The 23,039-nt window shown below is 46.3% G+C and overlaps 10 protein-coding genes across 10 annotated transcripts; all 10 read right to left on the bottom strand.

The window, feature by feature from the left end:
- Positions 1–2,810: 2,810 nt before the first annotated feature.
- Positions 2,811–3,302, bottom strand: TbgDal_VI3150 (hypothetical protein, conserved; the record flags this gene model as incomplete). Its single annotated transcript, XM_011775820.1, has 1 exon — positions 2,811–3,302. One exon carries the CDS (start codon positions 3,300–3,302, stop codon positions 2,811–2,813), a length of 492 nt encoding a protein of 163 aa, XP_011774122.1.
- A 336-nt stretch (positions 3,303–3,638) lies between these two features.
- On the bottom strand, positions 3,639–5,234 carry TbgDal_VI3140 (hypothetical protein, conserved; the record flags this gene model as incomplete). Its single annotated transcript, XM_011775819.1, has 1 exon — positions 3,639–5,234. The coding sequence occupies one exon, from the start codon at positions 5,232–5,234 to the stop codon at positions 3,639–3,641; it is 1,596 nt and encodes a 531-aa protein (XP_011774121.1).
- Positions 5,235–5,557: 323 nt separating this feature from the next.
- Positions 5,558–6,184, bottom strand: TbgDal_VI3130 (hypothetical protein, conserved; the record flags this gene model as incomplete). The annotated part of the gene is made up of 1 exon (XM_011775818.1): positions 5,558–6,184. One exon carries the CDS (start codon positions 6,182–6,184, stop codon positions 5,558–5,560), a length of 627 nt encoding a protein of 208 aa, XP_011774120.1.
- Positions 6,185–6,497: 313 nt separating this feature from the next.
- TbgDal_VI3120 (hypothetical protein, conserved) lies at positions 6,498–7,391 on the bottom strand (the record flags this gene model as incomplete). Its single annotated transcript, XM_011775817.1, has 1 exon — positions 6,498–7,391. The coding sequence occupies one exon, from the start codon at positions 7,389–7,391 to the stop codon at positions 6,498–6,500; it is 894 nt and encodes a 297-aa protein (XP_011774119.1).
- Positions 7,392–7,936: 545 nt separating this feature from the next.
- TbgDal_VI3110 (ferric reductase transmembrane protein, putative) lies at positions 7,937–8,656 on the bottom strand (the record flags this gene model as incomplete). The annotated part of the gene is made up of 1 exon (XM_011775816.1): positions 7,937–8,656. The coding sequence occupies one exon, from the start codon at positions 8,654–8,656 to the stop codon at positions 7,937–7,939; it is 720 nt and encodes a 239-aa protein (XP_011774118.1).
- A 488-nt stretch (positions 8,657–9,144) lies between these two features.
- TbgDal_VI3100 (calpain-like cysteine peptidase, putative) lies at positions 9,145–12,177 on the bottom strand (the record flags this gene model as incomplete). Its single annotated transcript, XM_011775815.1, has 1 exon — positions 9,145–12,177. The coding sequence occupies one exon, from the start codon at positions 12,175–12,177 to the stop codon at positions 9,145–9,147; it is 3,033 nt and encodes a 1,010-aa protein (XP_011774117.1).
- Positions 12,178–12,635: 458 nt separating this feature from the next.
- TbgDal_VI3090 (mannosyltransferase, putative) lies at positions 12,636–13,928 on the bottom strand (the record flags this gene model as incomplete). The annotated part of the gene is made up of 1 exon (XM_011775814.1): positions 12,636–13,928. One exon carries the CDS (start codon positions 13,926–13,928, stop codon positions 12,636–12,638), a length of 1,293 nt encoding a protein of 430 aa, XP_011774116.1.
- Positions 13,929–14,524: 596 nt separating this feature from the next.
- Positions 14,525–14,917, bottom strand: TbgDal_VI3080 (intraflagellar transport (IFT) protein, putative; the record flags this gene model as incomplete). The annotated part of the gene is made up of 1 exon (XM_011775813.1): positions 14,525–14,917. One exon carries the CDS (start codon positions 14,915–14,917, stop codon positions 14,525–14,527), a length of 393 nt encoding a protein of 130 aa, XP_011774115.1.
- A 453-nt stretch (positions 14,918–15,370) lies between these two features.
- Positions 15,371–20,884, bottom strand: TbgDal_VI3070 (cyclosome subunit 1, putative; the record flags this gene model as incomplete). The annotated part of the gene is made up of 1 exon (XM_011775812.1): positions 15,371–20,884. One exon carries the CDS (start codon positions 20,882–20,884, stop codon positions 15,371–15,373), a length of 5,514 nt encoding a protein of 1,837 aa, XP_011774114.1.
- Positions 20,885–21,745: 861 nt separating this feature from the next.
- TbgDal_VI3060 (hypothetical protein, conserved) lies at positions 21,746–22,351 on the bottom strand (the record flags this gene model as incomplete). Its single annotated transcript, XM_011775811.1, has 1 exon — positions 21,746–22,351. The coding sequence occupies one exon, from the start codon at positions 22,349–22,351 to the stop codon at positions 21,746–21,748; it is 606 nt and encodes a 201-aa protein (XP_011774113.1).
- Positions 22,352–23,039: the final 688 nt, after the last annotated feature.

The raw sequence follows: 23,039 nt of genomic DNA, 5'->3' as shown, positions 1-23,039 counted from the left end.
ACTGGTTGTCAATGCACCACTGTGTTGAGTGTTTCACCCTTGGTATTTGGTGGGCTCGCGCGATCCCATGCCAACACGTTTGCGTTAGCGTCTGCACCGATGAGCTGGGCACCGTCGGTCGTCAGAAGCGTATCTAAGTCATTTGCCGTGAATGTGTGTTTTGATGGGATGTATGCCGACGTGCTAATGCTAATCTCTTTCCTTGAGATAGCCCGGCACAGTTCCACTGCATCCCGCGCAACGACGGGCCGGGATTCTCTTCCACATCACCGGACAGCAGCATCTTAGTGCGGGTGATACTGCTGATGGCACGCTTGCACGTGCCCAGGGACCGACAAATGAAAAACGGTGTCCCAGCAAGACGCTGCTGATCCCTGTGCTGTATGATGCCGTAGCCGGAGCAAAGCGGTGTTCCCCATGAAAGGAATGCTGCTGGCTCTTGGCTTCCCGCGATGAGAAGGTGTACTGGACTCTGACACCACCTTGATGTGGCCAGCATCACCAGGGTGGGCAGCATGTTTCAACCGACCACAGGATTTTCCGATCTCCCGAGAACAAACAAGTAAGAGGGGCTGTTGGGACACTTGGGAGCCAGTCGGTAACCAATCATCCAAATGTGCTCGGATTCTGTGCCTTATACGTACCGTCTCCTTGCGCACAAACATGTCGCATGCATCTCTTCCACCAAATCTGTGCATGACCAGCCCTTCTTAGAGGTGATAACATGCAATATCGGCCCATCTCGGTCGAACCTGGTATGGCATTTTTCTTCTGCCCGAAGGTTAGCAATCCTTTCCTCAACATGCAACCCCAGCAATCCCTTATTATCGTCATATGAGATTACGTGCTGTATTACATTGTACGCAGATTCATATGCACCAGGACGCTCATTTTCAACCAGTAACGTCAGCCAATTCAACGTCCTACTTATATCCACACCTTTTTCCTCCCGTATTTTCATTTGTTTGCTAAGTCTCATATCCATAGACGTAATTTCATCTGTCCTTTAATGAACTCCATCCCCGCATTTAAGTTTAACACTGTATCATGTACTTGTCAAAGTAACAGAAACGAATTTTCGTTGGAGGTCCCAACATCTCTCGTATCATTTCCCGTCATTTTTGAAAAAAAAACCAAGGGGGGGGGGAAGCTATCACGGAATCAGCTAGTATAACCATATCCCTATTAGAATCATGTGATGGTATGTGAGAAATAAAAGTGTTGTAGATAAGCAGATAGGAAGGGAGAGTTGGAGTGCACCATGCAGGATTCCAACTATTAAGTTGTAATAAGTGGTAAAAATTTAATACAATAGATGTTTTCTTTCGTACCGTAAGCGCATGCACATTAAAAATATAAATAGAGAGGAACACATAGATATATTTATGTTTTATTATTACTGAAAAATGCTAATATTGTTGAATGCACTGCTTTGTCGAAAACACTAACATGCAATGTTTATGTGAACAATGAAAAGAGAAGATAGAAAAAACCTAACTTAAACAAATAGCATTTGTTTCACTCCTCCTCCTCTTACGTGACAATGTAAGGCATACAATATTAATAATTATTATTATTATCATGAGGCTGCGAAAAGAACTTAGCTACTCAACAATTTGAAGTTTGTCCTCACTTCATAAGAAGCCAAATAAAAACGAATAAATTGTTAAAAATGTATTTGCGTACTCATGTAACATGCTTTGTTTTTAGCCCCCCCCCCATTGGGCAAGTGTACAAGCATGGTGAGACTATATGCAAAAAAATGTAGGTGAATATAACGTATATGTCAATCAACACATTATTTTGCAAACAGGTTAAATAAGTATGGTATTTCGCATCTAATTATTTATGAATATAAAAAGGGGGACACATCTGTTATATTCAAATCAACATAACATAAGTATTCATCTCATTAGAGTAATCAAAATAAATGATGTTGATATGAAGACATTATCAGGGAAGAAGTGTCTGTAAGGTACTCACACTGGAGTCCGTCACAGCGGAAGAAAACAAAGTGGGAATCGCATTCTTTCCCACCCGAAGACGGTACTGAAAAAAAAAAACATTTTCCAAAGAGCATTAGCTTTATTAACTCCTCTTCGATCCTCATGCGGACAATTTGTACTGTCAGACTGAGTACGAATTCTCTTCATTCTCGCTTCACCCGTTACCTCGCAATTCTGAACATCCGCAACGCCTTTCCGGTCCTCTTGATGTACATATATAATCTCCCACGTAAGTTTCTCTGATATTTCCCTCCAGTTGGAAAATGATTTGAGTTCATTTACCAGCCCACTAAATGCCTCAGTATTTGTGTGGCGACTACGTGCTAAACTCACTTGCACGCCGACAAAAGTGTACCTTCCCCCCTTCGATACGAAAAAAAAAAGCCATGAACAACAGGAAAGCTTTCATCCAGAGCGGTATACGAAACTCCCGTTTCTATTCGGTAATTCTCTTCAAAAATTACACTCCGAAGGGGGTGTCGACCCCTCAGCTTTATCATAGTTTTGTAAAATGCTTCTTCTTTTATGTTGGTGGTGACGGTGATAGTATGTATTTGTATTTTCTTGTTCCTTGGGATTCTCCTTGCTTTTTTGAAGATCTACGTTGTTTTCAGTTTGTTTTGCTTTGTTGCCGATTGCGCCTTCGTGAAGAAAACCATATTTTCTTTTTTTTTTTCCTTGACGAGGTTTCGGGGAAATGTTGTGGTGAATTGAGGGGTGATGTACGGAATTGTCGGTAAATTAAAAATGTCGGGAGAAAATATGTAAAAGTATGCGGTGTTACATTAAAAAAAAATTTCTTATTCAAAAGTCCAGCACTTCATCTAGTGGATTCGCGCGGGGTGGTGGTGCCGTGTCAACTGTTGATGGGGAATGGGGTCGGTGGAATTCCCTTGCGATTAGAGGAACATTGACCTTTTTGACGTTGTTTTCTTCAGGACTGTCTGATGGGTTGGGGCCTTGTATTCCTCGGTCCCAATATTTCGAAAAATAGCACCAGGAACCGAGAATGTCGGCGACAACGCTTGAGGACGCATCCTCCACTGCAGCATCAGGAAGGTTCATTAGTTCTTCCCAAGCTTGCACTTCGACTTGCCGACGCTCATCCTCATTGAGGCATTGCTTATGGTAATGTTCCATGGAATAGAGGGCCTCCGCTGTTCGAGCAGGTAATGCGTTGTTGGGTAATGAACTCTTGTAACGTGTGACACCACACAACTCTAATGCAGAGTGGAGAGTGATAACGGCGTGGCGCCGCCGGGTAAGCAAACCTATGTTTCCCCGCAATGATATCATATGCCCTTTGCTAGTGGGCGTAATTAACTATGGCTGAGCAGGACCGCAAATACATATTTACAGACAATTAAAAAAGAAATCAGAAAGAGAAAGTTTAAACAAAAGTGCCGACGTTGGAAGAAATCTAGGGACTATTCAAGAAGAAGAAAAAAAAAAGTATCAAAACGTGATGACAGGAGCCTTTGCTACGTGCGAGATGTTCTGATATTCCTCGAATCCGGCGTTTCCCTCCAGTATGTGCTGGGGCAAGTCGGTATGTTTCTGTTTTTGAAAGAAAACCCTTAGTATGTACTTTTTTTTTGTTCTGTAGCTTATCGTTGGATAAAAATTGGTGCCTTAATTAAAGTTATTCAGTTCGTCCAACAAGTCGTCATTTGATCTTTTTCGACATCCATGCGACCGAGTCCCTCGCTGCCTCTCGGGCCGGTTATTTGGCCGCCACCCCTCCCGCCCGGCGAGGGCGCAACTGTCATCATCGTTGCCCTCACTCCACGATTCGTGTGACGGCTCTCTTGCATATGAACCTTCCTTTTCTTGAGCAATAACTAAACCCATCACCTCATCTGGCAGTGGCTCATCAATGGCAATTGTTTTCCCAATCCGTGCACTTCGTCTCGCATCCCCCTGGTCCAAAAGACAATCAACAGCCTGGTTTACATCCACATAAAGATGAGCGAATTTCCGTGAATGGAGTTCCACAACAAACTTAAACGGTGATGAATGCGGCCTCTCGAGGATAGTTTTCTTGATCTTGTTCCGTAACCGCCGCTCCTCGTTACTAAGAAATGCATGCGCGGTGCCTCCTACCAACAAGTTAAGTGACTGGTTTTGCAATAACCCCGCTAAACTTTCGCCATGGCATGTGGCAACGAGATGAACTCCCCGTTGGGAAATGGACCACGTTACTTCTGCTTCGGCGGTAGTGGAAACCTCATCAACAATTACGTACTCCGGTGAGTGGTTTTGAAGAATTTGTTTCATTACTTCTTGTTGCTCCTCGCGACGCGGGACCTGGATACGGCGACAACGCCCTAGAAAAGGCAGCGGCATCGGGCTATCACCTCCAATTTCGTTCGAGGTATCAACGACCATAACGCGGGGTTTCGCCGGATCACGAGAGAGGGAAGCAGCGAGGTCTCTCAGGATTGTGGTCTTTCCCATACCCGCCTTGGAGAGTATCAAAACACTACCTCGTCGTGCAAGAGGAACCAATGCCCTGGCAACATTCGGCACATAACGTCCCACACGAATAGTGAGTCCTAACGGTTCCCCCAACCGACCGCGCCACACGGCTACTCGATGCGGCGTGTGTCCAATACACCCACGGCCGTCATCGCCAAACCGGCCCACCCGCTCAAGGGTATAACGCAAATCGGTCACCGACGGGGGCGGAACCTGAATCACCCAATCCGCACCTCTCACTTCGATGTCTTGTCCAAGATGGAGAAAAAACTCCTCCACCTCAGTTTGTTTATAGGAGGGCTGAGAAACAATATGTGAACGAAGCGAGGGCGTCAACAGAGAAAGAAGGTGCTTCACTTCCGCATATGACGTACAGAGAGCCAAACCTACAAGGTCTTTTTCAATTATCTCCTTCTTCTTCGTTGCATCAACGCCGGGGGTCGTATCGTGCAGTGTGTGGTTAATCGCATTCCATGCTTCCCGCACTGTGTTTCTCGACCAAACAGCTTCTTCTGTCCGATACTTCTCCATATCCAAAATCTCCCCCTGCAAGTACGCGAGTGGCATATCTGTTGGCGGGGGACGGTCCAACGGCGTTGTGTGCAAATCCCCTTCGGCGGAGAGCAGTGATTTAGCGCGAGGGCAGCCATGGCGCAAGCGCAGCAACCGCTTACCACGTAATAGAGAAGTTACGTGGGGGAAAGATTGTCCGACGGCGTGTGTGACAAACCGACGGCATCCCAAGAGCATTTGTGCTACAACTCTTTCGCAGCAACAACTTATAGATCAACCCTCTCTTCTGTACTTTTTTTTTGTGTGTGTGCCAGTCTCCGGTGAAGAAATGTGAGGGAGAGAAAGAATTGAGAGGGGAGGTTTTAGAAATTTTCAGGCAACCATCGATTTCCTCGATCACACAGCAACTCGAAACAATTTAGCTTTCCTTCCTCTTTTCCAAGGAAACGTCAGCAGCACTTAAACGTGACACCCTTGAGATGTATACTGGCGAAGTGATACACCAACTAGAAGGGGGAGGGGGGAAAGAAGTTGCTACTTCGTGGAAAGATCTCCAGAGCTCACATGAAGTCATCTTCATCTGGAATATGTTCCTGATTTGTTCGCATCTTCGACTCAACCATAAGCGACGCGTACGAGCGTAGTTCTTCGGCCTTCTTCCGAGCCGCAGCTTCTTCTTTTTCGCGCTGTTGTTGGGCTGCTAAAGCCTGTCGCTTCTCTCGTCTCTCCTCCGCATCCCGTTCGTCTTTTAAAGCTTGGAAATCAACGTCGTCTTTCGTGACTTTTGTTTTTTCCAGTTTGTTCAACATAGCATTGTTTTTTTTTTCAACGGTATGGTACCGGCGGAGAGATTCTTTGTGAAACCCCACCTGCCCCACTTCCATGCCATCTGTTTTGTGTAAGTTACTCCAGGGCGTGTACACAACTCGTACGTTGTTAAGCTTACAACCCTCAATGCTGTTCGCCTTGGTGAGCTGAGAGCATTCTTCAATGATCGCAGGGGTTAAATCATCTAAACCTTTACCCTTTGGCATACGCACATAAACGTGAGCACTGCTATGGTTATCAACGTGAAACCAAATATCTTCCGGCCATCCGTATTTAATTAATTTCTCGTTTTCGTATTTGTCACGACCCATGTAGCATATGACCGACGGATCGGCTGCAAGAGTGAAGTAGTAAACCATTATCTTTTTTCCCCCCGTCACTCCTTTGCTTCACTATTGTCGTCTCGTTGAGGATGGCATAAAGTGGTAGTTGTTGTGGGAAGGCATTTTAATAGCACGGAGGGTGTGGGATGGGGAACCAAGTGGTATCGTGTATGTGCGCAATAAATATAACAAAAACGTCCAAGGGATGAAAGGGAGGAGAAGATATAAAACAAAGTAAGTACTTCGCACGCCTATCTACCATCTATATCAAGTTCTACAGGAAACTGAAAAAAAAAAGTTTTCTATAGTACCTACTGCTCTTAGAGTAAGGGCATGCACAGCGATTAGGTTATAGTGGCAATCCCGTAATAATATCATAATTACGCCGTGTTGGTGTCATGCTTCGCGCCCTCCGTGTGACCGAATTCCTCGCAGTGGATGGCGAGTCTCGACCCCTCGCCTGCCCTGCCACACCGGCTTCAGAAGTGTCCAATCTAACTGAGGCACTACTGCGAGCACTTATGTTACTTGGAGTTCTCTGATGAGCGGTTGGAACATCACTAGGAGTACGGTTAAACAGAAGCGAGGCGGTTTGACCCCCGTCTAACGCGTTTTGGTACTCATTAGCATCAAACATTTTCACACCCCTGCGTCTCTCCGGTGTTGTCTGCGACAACGGAAGTGGTGTGCGGCGCCGTGCGGTACGTAATGGTTTCTTTTCCATGGGTGGTGGTATAAGCCGTTGTTTTGGCGGTTTTGGCATTGGCACGAGATCTCCCAAGTTGAGTTGCCCACGACCACCCGAAAGAGGAACACGTGAGGGCCGCGGTTCGCTTGCTGACCGGTCATTAAAAGGCGGTTTCCGGCAACGTCTTATCGAAGAGCGGAATGGCGACGAGTCCCGTGAAACGCAGAGAGCACTATCCAAACTGGACGCGTAGCACTTGGGGGACCCGCGGCGCAGGAGACGGCGCTCCGGCTGGGCTCTCGCGGGTGAAAAGGGACTTTCGGTGGGTTGCTTGAAAAAGCGGCGGCGTTCACCTAACTGCCTCGACTGACTGCGGCTAGGTTCATCGTAGTGAAGCGACAAAGTGGTATTGGGAAGACTGCGGTCACTTCTTCGCCTCATTTCGCACCGCAGAAAGGGTCGGCTGTCAGGGTCACGATCCATGCTTCGGAGAAAAAAGGTTCCTGTCGGTTGCGTCGGTCTTCCAAGAACCTTTACATTTGTTTTCCCCCCCATCCCTTCTCTCTTCAGGGGTGCACGTCCATCAAACAAAAATAGGAGGGGAGGGGAAAAGGTGGCAACATTCAAAAATAAGGGAGAAGAGAGGAGTAAATACAAATTTCGATATCACCTTGTATGACTGTGCGTGCGTATGTGCCTGCACAACGATACTCGTGCCACCAACAACTGACAATACAAATGAGGGGGAAAGGCGACAGAAAGTCACCTACTGCCACTACTGTAACCGACGAGACTATCACATTCCCTGACAACCATATAGCGAAATATTTGGGCATGCTCCACCACAAGAAAGCAAGTTGCCATTTGATAAATGGTGTAGGTTACATAACACTCTCAGCAAGCTGACAAAAAAAAGCAGCAAAGAACAGAGGAGCACAAGCTTCCAAATGAAAGGTTTATCACTATTATTTTATTTTTTTGGACGAAACTCCCCAGCAACATTTCTTTTCTTGTTGACGACCACCCCTCAGACCAAACGCCTTTTCGTGCACCTTTTTAGTATACCCTGCCCTATTTCTCTTTTTGATTCTTTCGTTCATTTACCAGGCAACAAAGGGGCAAGCATAACCCCACAGTGCCAAAACAATGGGAAGAATGGCAAATGCCACCCGCACAGCCAACGCTCCGTACACTTCCACGGCAAACTTGGTGAACATGCCCAACGACATGGAAGTTAATCCCGTTAAAATAACCACGACGGCAAGGAGTCGATGCGCCACACGAAGCAAACGCGCCTGAGACGAACTGAAGAAGCGACCACCAGCATTGAAATACATGCTGAGACCTACGAGTGCTTCCAAAAACTGAGAAGCTTCACACACGGCACCGATAATCCCATGCCAAGACTTGAAATGATTTTTGGATTTGACGAATTTGGTCCACTCTACTGCGACTATGCCAAGCAAACTTAATGCCTTAAACACCATAGTCCACTTGAGATGCGTTCTAATGACGCGACTAAATGGAAACTTCCGACTATGAAAACCAGCAACAGTGCACATGAGCTCGGGAAGCGCGCCCATAAAAGCAACTACCATAAACAATGGATGATAGACAAATACTACGGCCCAGAACTGAGAGTTGTTCCAAAAAGTTAAGTATATAAACGCCCCAATCGCGATGAGGGACGTAATTCGACAGAGTAGTTGTGCAGTAGATAATTGATTTTCCTCTAAACGAACAACATCGTTGATGCCATCTGCTTCTTCCTCAACCTCAACATTAAGAGGGCATTCAATCAGAATGTCTTCGGTGCTCATCTCCGTGGTTTATACTTACTCTGCTTCGTTTTTCGTTAGCCCAACTTGTACGTTATCATCGACAGATGTGCATGTGAAAGGGGTGTGGAGATGTGAAGAGGATGCCACGTAAGAAACAAAGTAAAGTGTACGGTTACTGTTATGGCTTTCCGGCCATCAGATATTATTACAGAGCTGACGCCTAACCAAAAGCACACCAGTTACAAACAACAGCAAGTGCAATAGGAGACAGTGAGTCTAATCCGCATGTATACGTAAACATTCCTCCCTTTTGTTGGTTAGTAAACACATTAAACTTACAAAATCAACACCAACAGTACTGACGCCTGCCGTTTTCTTTCGATCGCCTGAAAGAAAACACTTTACATGTGAAAATTAGGTGCAATTCCCCTCACCCCCACCCACCAGTGGACACTGCCCACCATTATTAATTTGTGGTGCCACATTTCACCAGTGAATATCCACCATCATACTCCTCTCTCAATTGTTTAAACACTCGACAACACTCTAACAGAAAAATCGGAAGTTTCCGTTGAAACCGTTATGGCACACGCCCCTTTCGACCCCGTGGGCTGCAGACAAGGAATAACCAAAAGGGAGTCCGTCGGTTCTAGCAGTTGCAGCTCGCACTGTACAAAGTGGTGTCGCACATACTGAGAGCGTTTTAACACCTGATTCGCTGGTATTTTCCCCTTGATACCATCCCCCTTATTCCCGGCGTTTTGAAGCACGAAAAGAACAATCGCAGGATCGGTCACATTACATTCCACGAGGTTCATCTTGATAACGAACGTATCAAAATCGCGTTCAGGGCATATCTCAATTTGCGGGTTGTTCTTCACCCCATAGAAAGAACCACTCCCCTCAGGCCACGACACTGTAACGCTTTTCCTTCCCCATACAGGTAAAATGGTATGCTGCGGCGAGGGGATGGCACTCCATAAGGTGTATTCGATTTCCGCGCGTGAGCCGGTGGGACTAATACATGTTATCAACGTGTACACGTCGTTATCGCAAACGTCTGCCATAATGTAAGCCCTGTCAGTAACTGCATAAGGACTCGAAGCCACAATATCCCCTTTGTCCACAACTCCAAGGGTCCTGGACGCCTTGGATCCCGCAAAACTTGAATGTACAAGGAACAGCCCAATCGCAAGGTTCTTATCCTCTGGTGTTGCCACCTTCACAACAATTGGACCTACCGACACCTCCTCTCTAATCTTGTCATTTGTGAGAAACCGAATAAGCACTTGCGCGTTGTCATCCCCCGCACAGAATTCGCCACTACACTCTATGATATCGGAGAATTTCAGCGTATTCCAATGGTTGCCAATCACTTCTGAAGAGAAAACAAATGGTGAGCTTACAAACATGCGGAGGATGAACCTGCTCATTACCCCTGTCAAGTCAGCACTGGGAACTATCCAATAAACACCTTCTTTTGTAAAATTGCCCTCTACGGAAATCGAGTCCGTCTCCACATAATCGGTTGCGACGACACAATCTTGCGTGTTATGTAGGTAGCATACCGGGTACCGCGGGCTGTTAAGAATATGCATCCCCATCGCCTTAACGCACGTTGGTGCAAAGCGCGTGTCCGGTAGGGAAAGGTTGATGAAAAAGAGCGTGTTCTCTGACAGTCGCAGTTTGAAGTGTGGATTGAGGTGCCAGTGATGGTCAAAGCATGGCCCCCCTGCGGTGTCCCTACCCCACTCACACTCCACAACATGCTGTGTAAAGCCATTAAACACATGACAAATATGCACCTGAATAAAAACCGAAAGGAAGTCGTTATACGACATCCAAAACCCAAAGTGGTCGCCGGCCAACCTTTTTTTTCGAAGAGTCATACTGACATCACGATGAGACTGCCATAGACAAGAATCATCTGACCAATCGCCCTTCCACTGCTGGGGCGACCACTGACTGGAAAGCATGACGAGCTTTATTCCACCAACCTGCTGCACGTGGGTAATGCGGTATGCGTGAGCCGTCTCTATACCGGGAAGGGCATTTTCAAAGTCTGTTATCCCCACCATAATAGCACCAGACCTAGACATATCTAGCATAGAGGCCCACCACTCATCCTTCTGAAATTCGGCAGTACGCAGGAAGCGAGTAATACCCACCCCACCACTGAGGTCTTGTAGTGTTTTGGCGCAGCTCGTACGCCGTACATCGTCATCACGACACTCCACAGTGTTCGGAAAACCGTTGGACGCAAGTAGTGGCGTGTTCGTTGGGGTGGTTGCTTCAGGAGTCATCGAAAGGGCTCGTGGAACGGACTCCAAAATAAATTCTATATCAAGTGCCAAATAACCACCGTACATCTTGGCTAATGCTTTCTCTAGTATACAAGGCCAGAAGTATTTATTGTCAACGGGTTTTGTGAACATGAGTTCGTTCTTCTCGTTAACGGGAAGATAGTCATCGACTATAACGTACCGCCACCGCCCATCCACATACACGCGAATACCATAAACACCGTGATCCACATCGTAAGAAGTGAAAAGAGTATCACGAAGGATTGCCGCATCCTTGAAAACAGCCTCAACGCAGGTAAAAACCCACGAATATGCTTGGAAGCATTCGCGAGGGAATACCAGTGTCTTATCTTCCCCAGCTTCCGGAAGTAACGTTGCTGATGGAAACAACTTGCTCACACGCCTCCAGGCGAAGGCATCCCACCGCCTAACACCGCGACGAAGAGGGACTCTATCAGCACGAAAGTCTGCGTCGTGAAAGCATGTCCGCCGCACCGAGCAATATTTCGCTACGTATGATGTCGGATCTTCATCAAACAAGACATCATGAACCTCATGTGTAAAACTAGCCAAAAGGGCACCCAAATCATGGGGATACAAGGAATCGTATGCCTGATCATCTGTTTCACGCGATGTCACATTTTGGTCTTGCACAATCGGTTGCATAGGCCTTGAAAGAACTTCCCCTCTCTCTTGCGATGTCTGCAAGGGTATTCTAACATCACTACCGTTTAATTTCTCATTCCTTTGCACGTTTGAAATTATATCTGCTCGGTCCGCTTCCTTACCTCTATATTCTCTGTTTCTCTCCAATTGTGCATTAATCGCCAACAGAACAGATGGTTTGATGAAGCTATCTGTGAGGTTGATGTGCTGAATAAGCGGATTGTCCTTCGCCAGCAAGAGAAGCGATGTACCTGCCGACATACTAAGTGGATTGGCCGAGAGATTTAAATGAATTACAGTGGGATGACTACGCAACACCAAACAGAGTGCGTCAATAGCGTTTTTATCTAGTTGTTGACCGCACAGATTCAAAAGTTCGAGATTTTCACAGAGACGAACAACCTCCAGAAGAGGCAGAACACCTTTTGGCCCCACAAAATTCTTTGATAAATCAATAACGCTGATGCTTTTAAAGTCATCCGGCCGCTCCGAAAGGAAGTTACATATTGCACTATTCTTTTTGCAGTTAAATTTGGCACACTCTACCTCGTATACTTCCCGCGGAGAATAACCGGAAAGACTCACAACCATTGCAATCCCTTCTAGAGAAAATATTAAGGATCACTCTCCCTTGCGGACAGTTCTCCCCTCTCCCTTCTTTGTTTATATTCCTCCTTTGTTCTAACCCAAACGGGAGCGTGAAGCGTAACCTTCAGGAGTAGAAGCGGAAAGTGGGCGAATGAGACTTACAGAAAAAAGAAGTGTTTATCGTACGATGTAACAAGATAAGAGATAACTAATTCGGTTTCAAGTAACAAGGTTTGGGTGACGTGGACACGTGGACGAATGTGGTGTTAAAGGAATTACGGGTATGTAATACGGTCGACGCTTTCCTTATATTTCAATGTGACAAAAAACTCCAAAAAAAAAAGAAATGAGAAAACGCAGGTTGGGGAAGGGATGTTGAGTACTCTCTTACGGGTTAAACCAATCCACCGCGGAGCAAACACCCACTTGCAAGCCAACTGTAAGACATCGACAACACTGCGCTAAGCTACTTTGATCGACTTCGCTGAACACTTCGTACACTGAACCCGATACGCAATGCGTGCTAACATGGAAGCGAGTACAACCATCGCCAAAAAGAAAAGGCACGAAACAATCCAGAGTTTTGCAAAGTCACTATAACCGTGAAACTCCAGCGGCACGGCGGTGGTGACCCATAGAGGAATGGTTGCTGCCCACATCAGCACCACACCGAGCGCCTTCACCCAGGAAAAAAATTTGAACGCACCGCTGCCATCACTTTCGTCGTCCTCCACCTCTTTTGGCTCACAGAAAAGGAACGCAAGAAAGGGGATAAACCACACAAAATATTGTACAGTGCACACCTTATTAAAGGCAACGAACAACACCGTCTGCACACAGCAAGCATGCGCCGTGTTGCGGCGGAGTTTGTACGATACAAAACTCAACACCACTGCCTGAGGAACAAACGCAACGAGGCGCGGGGAGAAGTCAACACCTTGTCCCAGATGACGTCTCGCCATGTTGAGATACATCAGCAACCAATACGGTGAAAAGTTGTGACGATGATCTTCGCGATATACATGGTAAATAAAGGCCTCGTTGAGGTACTGTTGTCCATACTTCATGTAACAAAGGACCGTGGGTACTGCGAAGGAAATTGCAGCCATTAGTGCGCATATTGACACGACGACTGCCGTCTTGACCACCCGTCTCCACGTGTTTGTGCTCGCCGCAACAGATTGTTCCCACACACCAAGGGTAAGCGGAAGAGCATATATTATCGGGTATATCTTAAAGTGAACGGCGAAACCAAGAACGGCCGCTGCTTGATAGCACTTACGACGAGCGAACTTAGACAAAACCATCAAACTCATGAAAGTAACCAGCATGTCGCTGTTCCCCCGTGTGGACACACTCAGAACAATCGGATTAAACAAGATAAATAAAGACACCATCCACTTCGCACTTCTTTCCTTGGCAAAACTTTTCAGCACACCGTAACAATACCAAGCCGCACCTAAGTCCGAAGAAGCGAATATCAACTTTCCCATGGGATTCGCAATCCAAATGCTGGGCATCACTAACGCAGCAAGAAGGGGGGTATAACGAAATGTCGTGCGGTCGAAAGGAGAGCCCCCATTCCACATGTGTCGCGCCCCATCCACAACGATCATGTAATCAATATCCGTATATTTTACCCTAAACCATTGATCATGAAAGAATGCATACGCGATAAGAATTAAACGCAACAAGGCACCCAGAAGCAGCAGTTTTTGCAAACTCACCGTGTCTATAAGCGACTGCAATTCCATCTGAGACGTGGTGGAAAACTACACGGAAATTTTCTAGCTGATAAGCCTCTATCCTTTCCCCTTTGCCTAAACACTTGCTTTTTCGGCAATGAATTCCAAATTCGACGTCCTGCCCACAGTTTCCTATTGGAAGTCGGTTTTAAAACCAGTAACGAAAACGACCGGGGTAGGGATGGGAGGGGAATGACAAGGTGGAAGGCAGTAATAAAGTAAACATAGCAAATGAGTAAGCAATAGTTTTGCTGCAAAACACTTGTAAATAAAATAAAGAATGAGAGATGTGCTCGTAGCTACCGAGAATATATATATATGAACAAACAGATCGCATGAGTAGCCCCAAAAACAAAAGAACTACCCGCATCAACCATCAAGCAATCATAAACAAAAATCTATACTCACCGTTAATGTTACCTCCACTTCCCCCCTTGTTCTCCCAGATGTGAACCGAAGCATACGAGACAAGGGGCACATGGGAAGGGGAGAGGAATACGTGACATAAAATAATATTTTAGCTGCTGTCATCCCTTCCTTTCCCTTTCCTTCATCGTACATACACCCGTAAACATAATCACTCTATCCATGTTAACTGTGTCCAGCTACTCACGCGAGGCGTGACTCAGGTGCTTGATGTACATCTCCTGTTCTTGTTCCACTTTCTTCAGTGAATCATATTCTGCAATATAACGGTCGAGTTCTGCTTGCTTTTCACGGAGCCTTACTTGCGCCTCCTGTACAGTGCGAAAGCGCTCCTCTGCTTCGCTTTCTACGATGTTGCGAGATCCAATCGCTTTCAATTTTTCCTCTTCAATGGCCTTTCCCAGTTGCTCAACAATCGACATAGTCTGATTGACGATGTTCTTGAACTCGTCCATACGTGTGGTAAAGCGTTTTTCGACTTCGATCGTCTTCACTAGTTGGTCGAATTTCTCCGGGTCGTACATGCGTATGGCGCCATTGGCGTCAAACATCACAAGTTTATCATCATCCATAGTGATGATAGATAGCAGTGAAACAATAATATAAGTAACAAAAATATAACCTTCAATGCGTATATTCCTACAAAGTGTGTTACCTTCTTCTATTCACTTACAGTTACTGAACATGTAGTTAAAGATCACACACAAACGTGTTCGCGTGAATACGGCAGGACCAAGGGATAGAAATGAGGAAAGTGGAAGATTAATTTTCGGGAGGAAACTCAAAAGAAAGGTCCAAAGTGATGTGCAACTGCTACCCCTTTAAACTGTACTTTATGTACCAGCAGGTTAAAAGGAGGCAAAACTGGGGATGAAATGTACACTGACATACGCTATAGCAAAACAGCACTATCGGGCACACAACACCCGGCGACCATCTGATGGTAGATGCAGGTCAAAAGAAGTATAAAATTCAAAGATGCGGTTCGAATCTATAGGCGCGCACGCACGTTTGGGCATGCACGGTTAGTTTGCCAGCTCTACACAGCAATCCACCAAGTCTTCAAGCACTTCAGGGCGAAGCAACAAGGTTTGGTTCATGCGGTAGAGTGCGTAAACCCTTTGTTCCCGCCGTTGAAGTACGTCAGTATACTTGGTTAGCAACTGCGACAGAGGTTTTGTCCGTCCGACAAGACCGTAAAAGTGAAGTGCCTGAGAAAGCCATTGCATGACAAAAGAAACGTGGAAGGCTTCGCTGTTACCCGTTGACTCCATTCCTGTGGCCTCGGCATACATGAGAAGGGCTTCCGCAATAGGCGCAAGGTCACTGGAGTGCCCATCATCACTCACAAGTGTCTGTACAAGAGAAGAGGCCGTGCTATACACGGATTTCTGCTTCATAATCAACTGAGAAAGAGGGTGCCGCGTGGACAACCTTCCGTTATGTCGCAATAGGCCGCTGTACCGTCGGTTTAACGTCCGACGCACGTTCATTATAAAATCTAAAGAAAACTCCCGCTCGGAATGACTCAAATCCGCTAGAAATCTTTCCTGACAGGTGAACAAGAGGTTTACGTTGTCAATGATGACCCCAGCTTCTATTGGTCCGGGCCGCAACTGCATTTGTTCATGGAATAGGCGTTGTATCCAGCTCACCACAAGTTCCTCCCCAGGGCTACGACCAGATTTGCCGTCCTCCGTGCTGGTTACATTTTTCTCAAGAACGCGAACAACAATACCACCATCACCAATGACATTGGGGTCCATGTTGCATATGGTCATATTATAGTGCTGAGCACTCCTTATTTCGATTTGTGCAACTGTACTAAGTTCAGGCAAGAGGCATGGTGTCACCATACGGACCGCTTGGTTTTCTCTACCCTTCGGCACAGGCGTCCACATCTCTTTCACAACACTCGAAGGTTCATTTTGAAACAACCTTCCTCGATTAACAATGACACGAACAGGAACAGACACCGGACGGTTCGTTAGCACATCAATTGTTTCAATAAGTCGGGGAACCACGGCGAGACAGTATAGATGTCGCAATGCTTGCAGATGCATTCTATTGTCAGACGCTGTCTCAGGCCAAACAGGGTAGAAAGCCATGATAAGGGCCGCAACAGAAGAAAGCGAGTTCGAAAGTGTCAGTTGCCCTCCACCGAGGAAAAGAAGTCCAGTAGCCATGGAGATAGCAAGATGATCGCCATAACCCACATTCATGCGTTTGTGCAACTTTTGCATAACAGCGAGGCATTGAACATCACCTGTTCCAGCAGTAACTAGTGCCAATGCTATCGCGCACGCCGAAATGCACGGAAGAAAGGCGCCCGTAGAATTCTGTATACTTGTGATCCCCGTCTTGGTAGAACCGATAAAACCACGAAGAAACCCATTTAATTCCGCAAGTACCGTCACCTTGGCGTCCGCATTCATAGAACCTGCAAACCGCATGCCCATTGCCAGAACAGCACCAGCAATGCAGTAACCAAGATTCATCGTCAGATAGCGAATCTGCGACGGAGCGAGACCACTTTTCTTTGGTGAGTGCACGAGACGGAGTAGGCAGGATGGGACATTCTGGAAAATCCACTCTTGTGTTGGCTCAACCTTGGACCACATGATAAGGGAAGACATCATTGTCCGAAGGAGGCACAACTCCGGGAAAACTCCTTGCAATCCCACAAGACGGTTGGGTGGAGCAATCTTATCTGCTATGAGCGCATCGTTGGTTTGCAGATAAATGAACCCCAGTGCTACCACAGCAGCAGGACCGGAGACAGCTATATTAAAGCAATCACCTTCGTATACTCGTGTAGATTGGTTCCTAAACGACTCCTTGGCGTTTCGCGCCATTTGTGCTCGTGTCAGAAAGTGGCCGCTGTCAGGGTTGACTTCGTTGAATACTTCAAGTCCTTCACACGCGGATGGTGCGGCCTCGCGGCGAGCCCCTTCCATAAACTTCAGTAAACGGTTTTCCACATTGGGCACGCCATGGGAGCTTCCGGTTCCAAGCAGCAACAGTCCAAGACCAAAACCTGCACCAAGGGCGTAACCCTCACGGTCTCGGAAATGCTCATCCGAAGGGAGACGTGACATTTGAATGAGTAACATCTCGACAAAAAAGGCATCGGGTGTTCCCTGGTACAAAAGCCCAAGTGACACGGAAGCGGCAGTTTGTACATCAAGTGAAACTTCGATGTCTTCGGTGGCTGGCGTAAGTGACTGCACATGCATTGAGACACAATTGAACACAACAGGGTTTGATGTGCCACGTAAACTACAGCTTAACCCCAGCAACACAGCAATCGTAACCGCTTCGCGTCCCGAGAACTGGGACTGTGGTGATACGAGAAGGGAATAAATATCGGTCCGTTGAAGGACCTTAAGGTGGCCGAGTAGGCCCGCAGCTAGAAGAAGTCCAGATCGTGATGCTGGGCAAGAAATATTTCGTGTCTGATAGAGCACCCAATGCCGTGTGATGGATTCTTCCTCTTTTGCTGAACGATGTCCTTTGAAATGGGGCAACGAAAGAAATCGCAATCCTGCAGCACACCCGTTATGGAAAAGCGGCCATATGATATTCACTGGCTCTGCCTCCTCAAAATTATTTGTAATGGTGATGCCATCACTAGTTCGCCCCTCCAGGTTGAGTGGAGGTATCGGGACACTGTCCCTCACCCGAAAATTTTGCGTACATAGGGTAAACATTCCACGTCCAACAGGTAAGGCAGTTGCTCTCCTTGAAAGGTTCCTTAATGAACCGTATATCGCATCCGTACCATCCACTTGACTGGGCAGGGTGATCGGTGCCGCCGTATTGAACATGCTCTGAACAATATCTAAACGAGAATCACCCCAGCGCTTTGGAAAGTCAGGCCGCATAATAACACCATCGTCATCGTTCAATGTGGCCCTGTACTCCCTACCGATTGCCCTCTCTTGCGCTGTCCGCACAACATCACCAGCTGGATTGACGCACCGTGTCGATGTTAAATTGTGCTGAAGCCTGTCCAAACGCCCAATTATCGTATTAAAGTCATCATTCCATATATCGTCGGGATGGTCCTTTGCAATACACAACGCTCTCTCGATAGGCTGCCCAACGCCAGCGCAGAGCTCAGTTGAGACGAATTTGGGGTCAATATCATATTCCAGCAACCCTTTGCACAAGGTGAACCACCAACTCGTAGGTACTCTTGCGGTCACTTGCGGTGCATCGAAGCAATCTACCAGCATAAAAAAGAGTTTGTTGGCCAACGAAAGTGGATTGCTGCTGGTGATGCCACGAATAGCGGGCCAACCACCGGAAGTCCGTGCTTTCCCCTTAAGCACACGCTGAAGAATAGTATACAATAAGGGAGGCGCACCACTCATAACAGCCGCTGTCGAGGAAGAGGCGTGAAATTTGAAATACTCAATAAGAAGGTTCTCGGGGAGCGCGCGCTGGAAAGAAACGGAAGTCCCCGTTCGAGAGGCGCCAGTTGTGGTGTGTCCTGCAAAATCTTCAGTTTCCGTTTCGCACAAGCATGTTGAGTAGTAACGAGTATACTGAGACCACTGCATAATTTCACTTAGTCGCAGGTTTAACCGCGCCAAAGGTTCAAGTAGAATCCAAAAGCGTTCCTGTAACTTGAGACTTTCGTAGAGTAGATGGAGTGTGAAAACACATAGCCCACATTGTTTCTTTGTCCATATGTTTCCATGGTCAAGTTCAGAACTAAACTTTCCATGGTTTTCATGATGTCCTCGGTCTTGAAACCGAAAGGCATTTTTCTGCAATGTGTCAGCTGTCATGAGAATGGGATCCGCTACGACGTCGCAAAGACGAAAATTTTTGTCTACAAACGTGCAAGCTGAGGAAGTCTGCAACTCCAAACCGGACGGCGCAGCATCACACATTTGACTGACGGACCGACCACTACCGCTGCCACCCACTGCCGCGTATCTTCCCCCCCCAGAAGGACTACCCCTTCTGTCACTATTGGGAGACATACTGTTGTGTACAATGTTTGCAATAAGCTCTAAGCATCCAGTGCCAAAGTCCCATACTTGCCCTTTGCGTTTACTTTTCCACGAGCGTCGGAGCAACTCACATTGCAGTAGGGCCACACATTCAGTTTCGAACACCGGCTCAAGAGCCTCCAAAATGAAACGAGCAAGTGGATGTTGTTCATCCAGAAGTGAAGGAAAGTTGAATGCATACTGTTGATGACTAGCTGCAACAGATGGCTCCCTATCACTACCGGCCACTGCAGCCTCGAAAACAATGGTCGAACCGTTGTGGTACGACACTCCTTCAACGATAATATTTTTAGGTAGCACCCCGCTAAGAGACATTGTGGCCATGTAGTTGGTAGACAGTGGTGTTCGTAATAGCTCCGGGACGTAGTAGAGCGCGACTTCATTCACAGAAGGCCTATTACAAACCATGATGGGTTGCATCATGGAAGAGCACATACAGGGAAGAACGACGGGCGGGCAATTTGTTGATATGGTAAACAGTAAGTCCAGCGATCCCTTAGCTGTAAGAAGATCCGGTGTCCTCAGAACGTGTAGCGAACCACGCGAGGCGTCGAAAAGAAACAGGACTTGCACGTTGGCACGGCAACTCTCCGACACCGTTAACGAGACAGAGGCGCCCTTAACGCGGAGATTAGGCATATGCAACCGTTGGGGCCACCACACCCACAACATAATTCCCACGTGCTCACTAACGGTGGTCATAGCCAAACGAACATCATTTCCACCAACTGCAACCACCATCATTCTATCTTCCGAAACCTGAAACTGGGCGAGAACAGTAGACCCTACCAGTGCATGTTTGGGCGCAACGTACTCCATGTTGTCCTCACAGTTGTAAATATGCATGCGTGTTGAATTCGCTGCGGCGTCGCCTGTGGGAAGACACGTGGCGGGGTTACCTCCACCTACGGAAACATATACCGGATTAATCGCCAACTGAGAGACCATCCACCACAAATCAGCAGCGGGCTGAAAGGTGTTTACACCGACTTGAATTAACGGTGATGGGACAGTGGGAACACTTTGCGGTGTGCCATGAACAAACACACCACGGAGACCGGGCACAACGCAGGAGGGATTAATATTGTTTAGCACGAAGTGCGTCACGGCAGCCGGGTCCGCTGTGCTGTACGCTGAACAAATAGTCCATGGCTGATGAGCAGTGTAGTGACTAAGACGGTTCCGCGGTTCATCGCAGTGGAAAACGCAGAGGTATTCATACATGAGTTTTGACCCACTGTCGATATCACTCTTCCCAACAACAACTGGATCCCGTTGTTTCTCGTTGCCCCCACCAGCAGAGGCGACATCGCATTTTTCATCTGGTAGTGAGATTGCCGCCGGATGTAAGGAACCCCCATGCTGTGTAAAAGGAGCTGGGAATCGCGTAAGAACGGCCCATTTCATATTCTGGTGTGATGTTGAAAAGTGAAGTTCCCCATGATGGAAGACTGAAACATCACGAACACCATCAGCCTGCCTTTCACTAACCTTTATTGTGTATGCACTCTGCATTTCTTAATCTTCGTCAGTACCCACACTTTCGTTTGATTGGCGTAACCCTTGCTCTACGATTCTTTTTGCTTTTCGTGCATCACATAAAAAAAAAAAGAAGCAAGAGTTGGAGTGCGCAATGATTTACAGCTTTTCTCCATTCCCATTTGCTTCAAACTGTTCGACACTTTTCAATATACCTTTTGTTTTTCTTTCTCACACCTACTTCGGTGTCGTTGTTATTTTACTTTAGGTTTTAAAAAAATCTGAGGAGCTATTCATGTAAGTAACCAGTATCCCCACCAATACCCTTTGACAATTATTTCCCATGATTTTCACAAAAAACACCCCAACAGTCGTCTCCTCCTCCTCCTCCTCCTCCTCCTCCTCCGACTTCTTATGAAAAGGGTGAAAGAAAAATAAAACAACAGCAACAAATAAAAAATAATAAAGCAATCGGATGCAGCTCAGCAGTCCCCGATGAGGTCGACAACCCTTTTTTCGTGTGTCCTAAATGACAAAATAAGCAGCGAATAAATAACTTTCATCCGTAAGTATGCACCCAGTCGAACTGGGGAAGTAAAGAGCAGCTGCTTGTAGAGGAGATAAATACCAACAGTAGTGGAACAATCAAACATAATTAATTAAAGGACAAAAAAACGTAAATATATGTATATGTATCTAGTTATCTGCATGCTGTGCGGTTGTTTACATGTGCAGGTGCAATATTTTTTGTTTATAAGAGGAATAAAATATACATATTTAATATATACAAGATGTTCACGGAAAACAAACACAACCAGCAATCCACAGAGATATATACACGCGAAGTTGCTCTAACTTTTCTACTTTATCTCCGCAAAAAAAAAAACAAACAAAAAACTAAGGCATTACTACTTGGTCCGCGTTGTACAGGCATTTGGGTGCCACTGGAGTAGAATTGAGGGGAAGCCACACAGCATTTTCAAAAAGTGCCAGTTTGTGTGAAATAATATCATTGCGGCCAATCCAAAATACCTCCGCTGAACGCCCCTCCGTGACGGAAGAGGGAAACATGAGTTTAAATGCTCGATTCCTTTTGGTAACTCCTGTAGTAACAAAAGAAGAATATGCGCTCTTACAACTATGGGATTTCTGCAGTCCAACCGCTGAATCCTTTGCATTGGAGCATCGCACCACTCGGTTCACGGTTGTTAAGAGGTTCTCTAAATGAGAAAATTTCGCTTGATTTTTATTGAATGAGCTCCACGCACAGTCTGCAAAGAGCCAGTGCTCCTCACGCGCCAACCTACGAACAGGAAGAGGTCTTAGTGTGAAGAAAAGAAATAAATCCGTTTCTTCTATGAATACGGTGTTCATTATGAGTGAAGCGGATTCACGCCCCATAACTCCATGAGGCCAAAAAGGATATTCCTCTGCGCAACGTAGTGCCAAACCTTCCCGCTGCCGCTGCTGCTCAGTAATCCAACGTGACGACGTGAAATGCATGAGTTTGCCATAACGTATCAGTTCTCTTTCAAGTTCCTGTGAGTAACGTTCGCCTGTAAGGGCGCAGTGGGCCAACTGTGAGGTATATGACGCATGTGAAGAAAAAATACGCCTCTGCAACTGAAGTAGTGACGTTATTATTTCCTAAAATACGGCACTAACTATGGTAGCAATCGTGGAAAAACGAAAAGTTACCGACGAAATAGTTTCAGATAGGGATACAACGGAAATCTTCACGGATGGGGGAGGGGGATCAATAGGGATACGAGAAAGTCCTCCTAAACAACGTCTCAATACATATATATATATATATATATAAAGTACTTTCGCTCCGGAACACAACTACTGTTTTGTATAGTGGATTTTCCCACTCTCGCAATCATCAGGGCACACAGTAAGTAAAGAATGAATTACAGCGATGTGTGGAGGCCTTTCTTTTTCTCCAGTCCACTCCACTAAATTCACATACTTTCTTGGCATAAGGAAAGAATTACTCCACATAGCAATTCCAGGAAGAGCAAAAGAAGAAAAAAGAACTGGGATACGTACAGCTGTAACTCCCAAACGGAAATTAGGAACGATAGTGAAGTGAGTACCGAACACACGTATGGAGTCTAGGTGTGCATAGAAAGAAGTAAAAAATATATATACAAAAACAGAGGTAAACTCACTGATACTACAAGAGAAA

Source organism: Trypanosoma brucei, chromosome 6, assembly GCF_000210295.1.
Source record: "Trypanosoma brucei gambiense DAL972 chromosome 6, complete sequence".
NCBI classification, from domain to species: Eukaryota; Euglenozoa; class Kinetoplastea; order Trypanosomatida; family Trypanosomatidae; genus Trypanosoma; species Trypanosoma brucei.
Note: the sequence above shows the minus strand (reverse complement) of the source record. Positions and strands in the feature narration are given on the sequence as shown.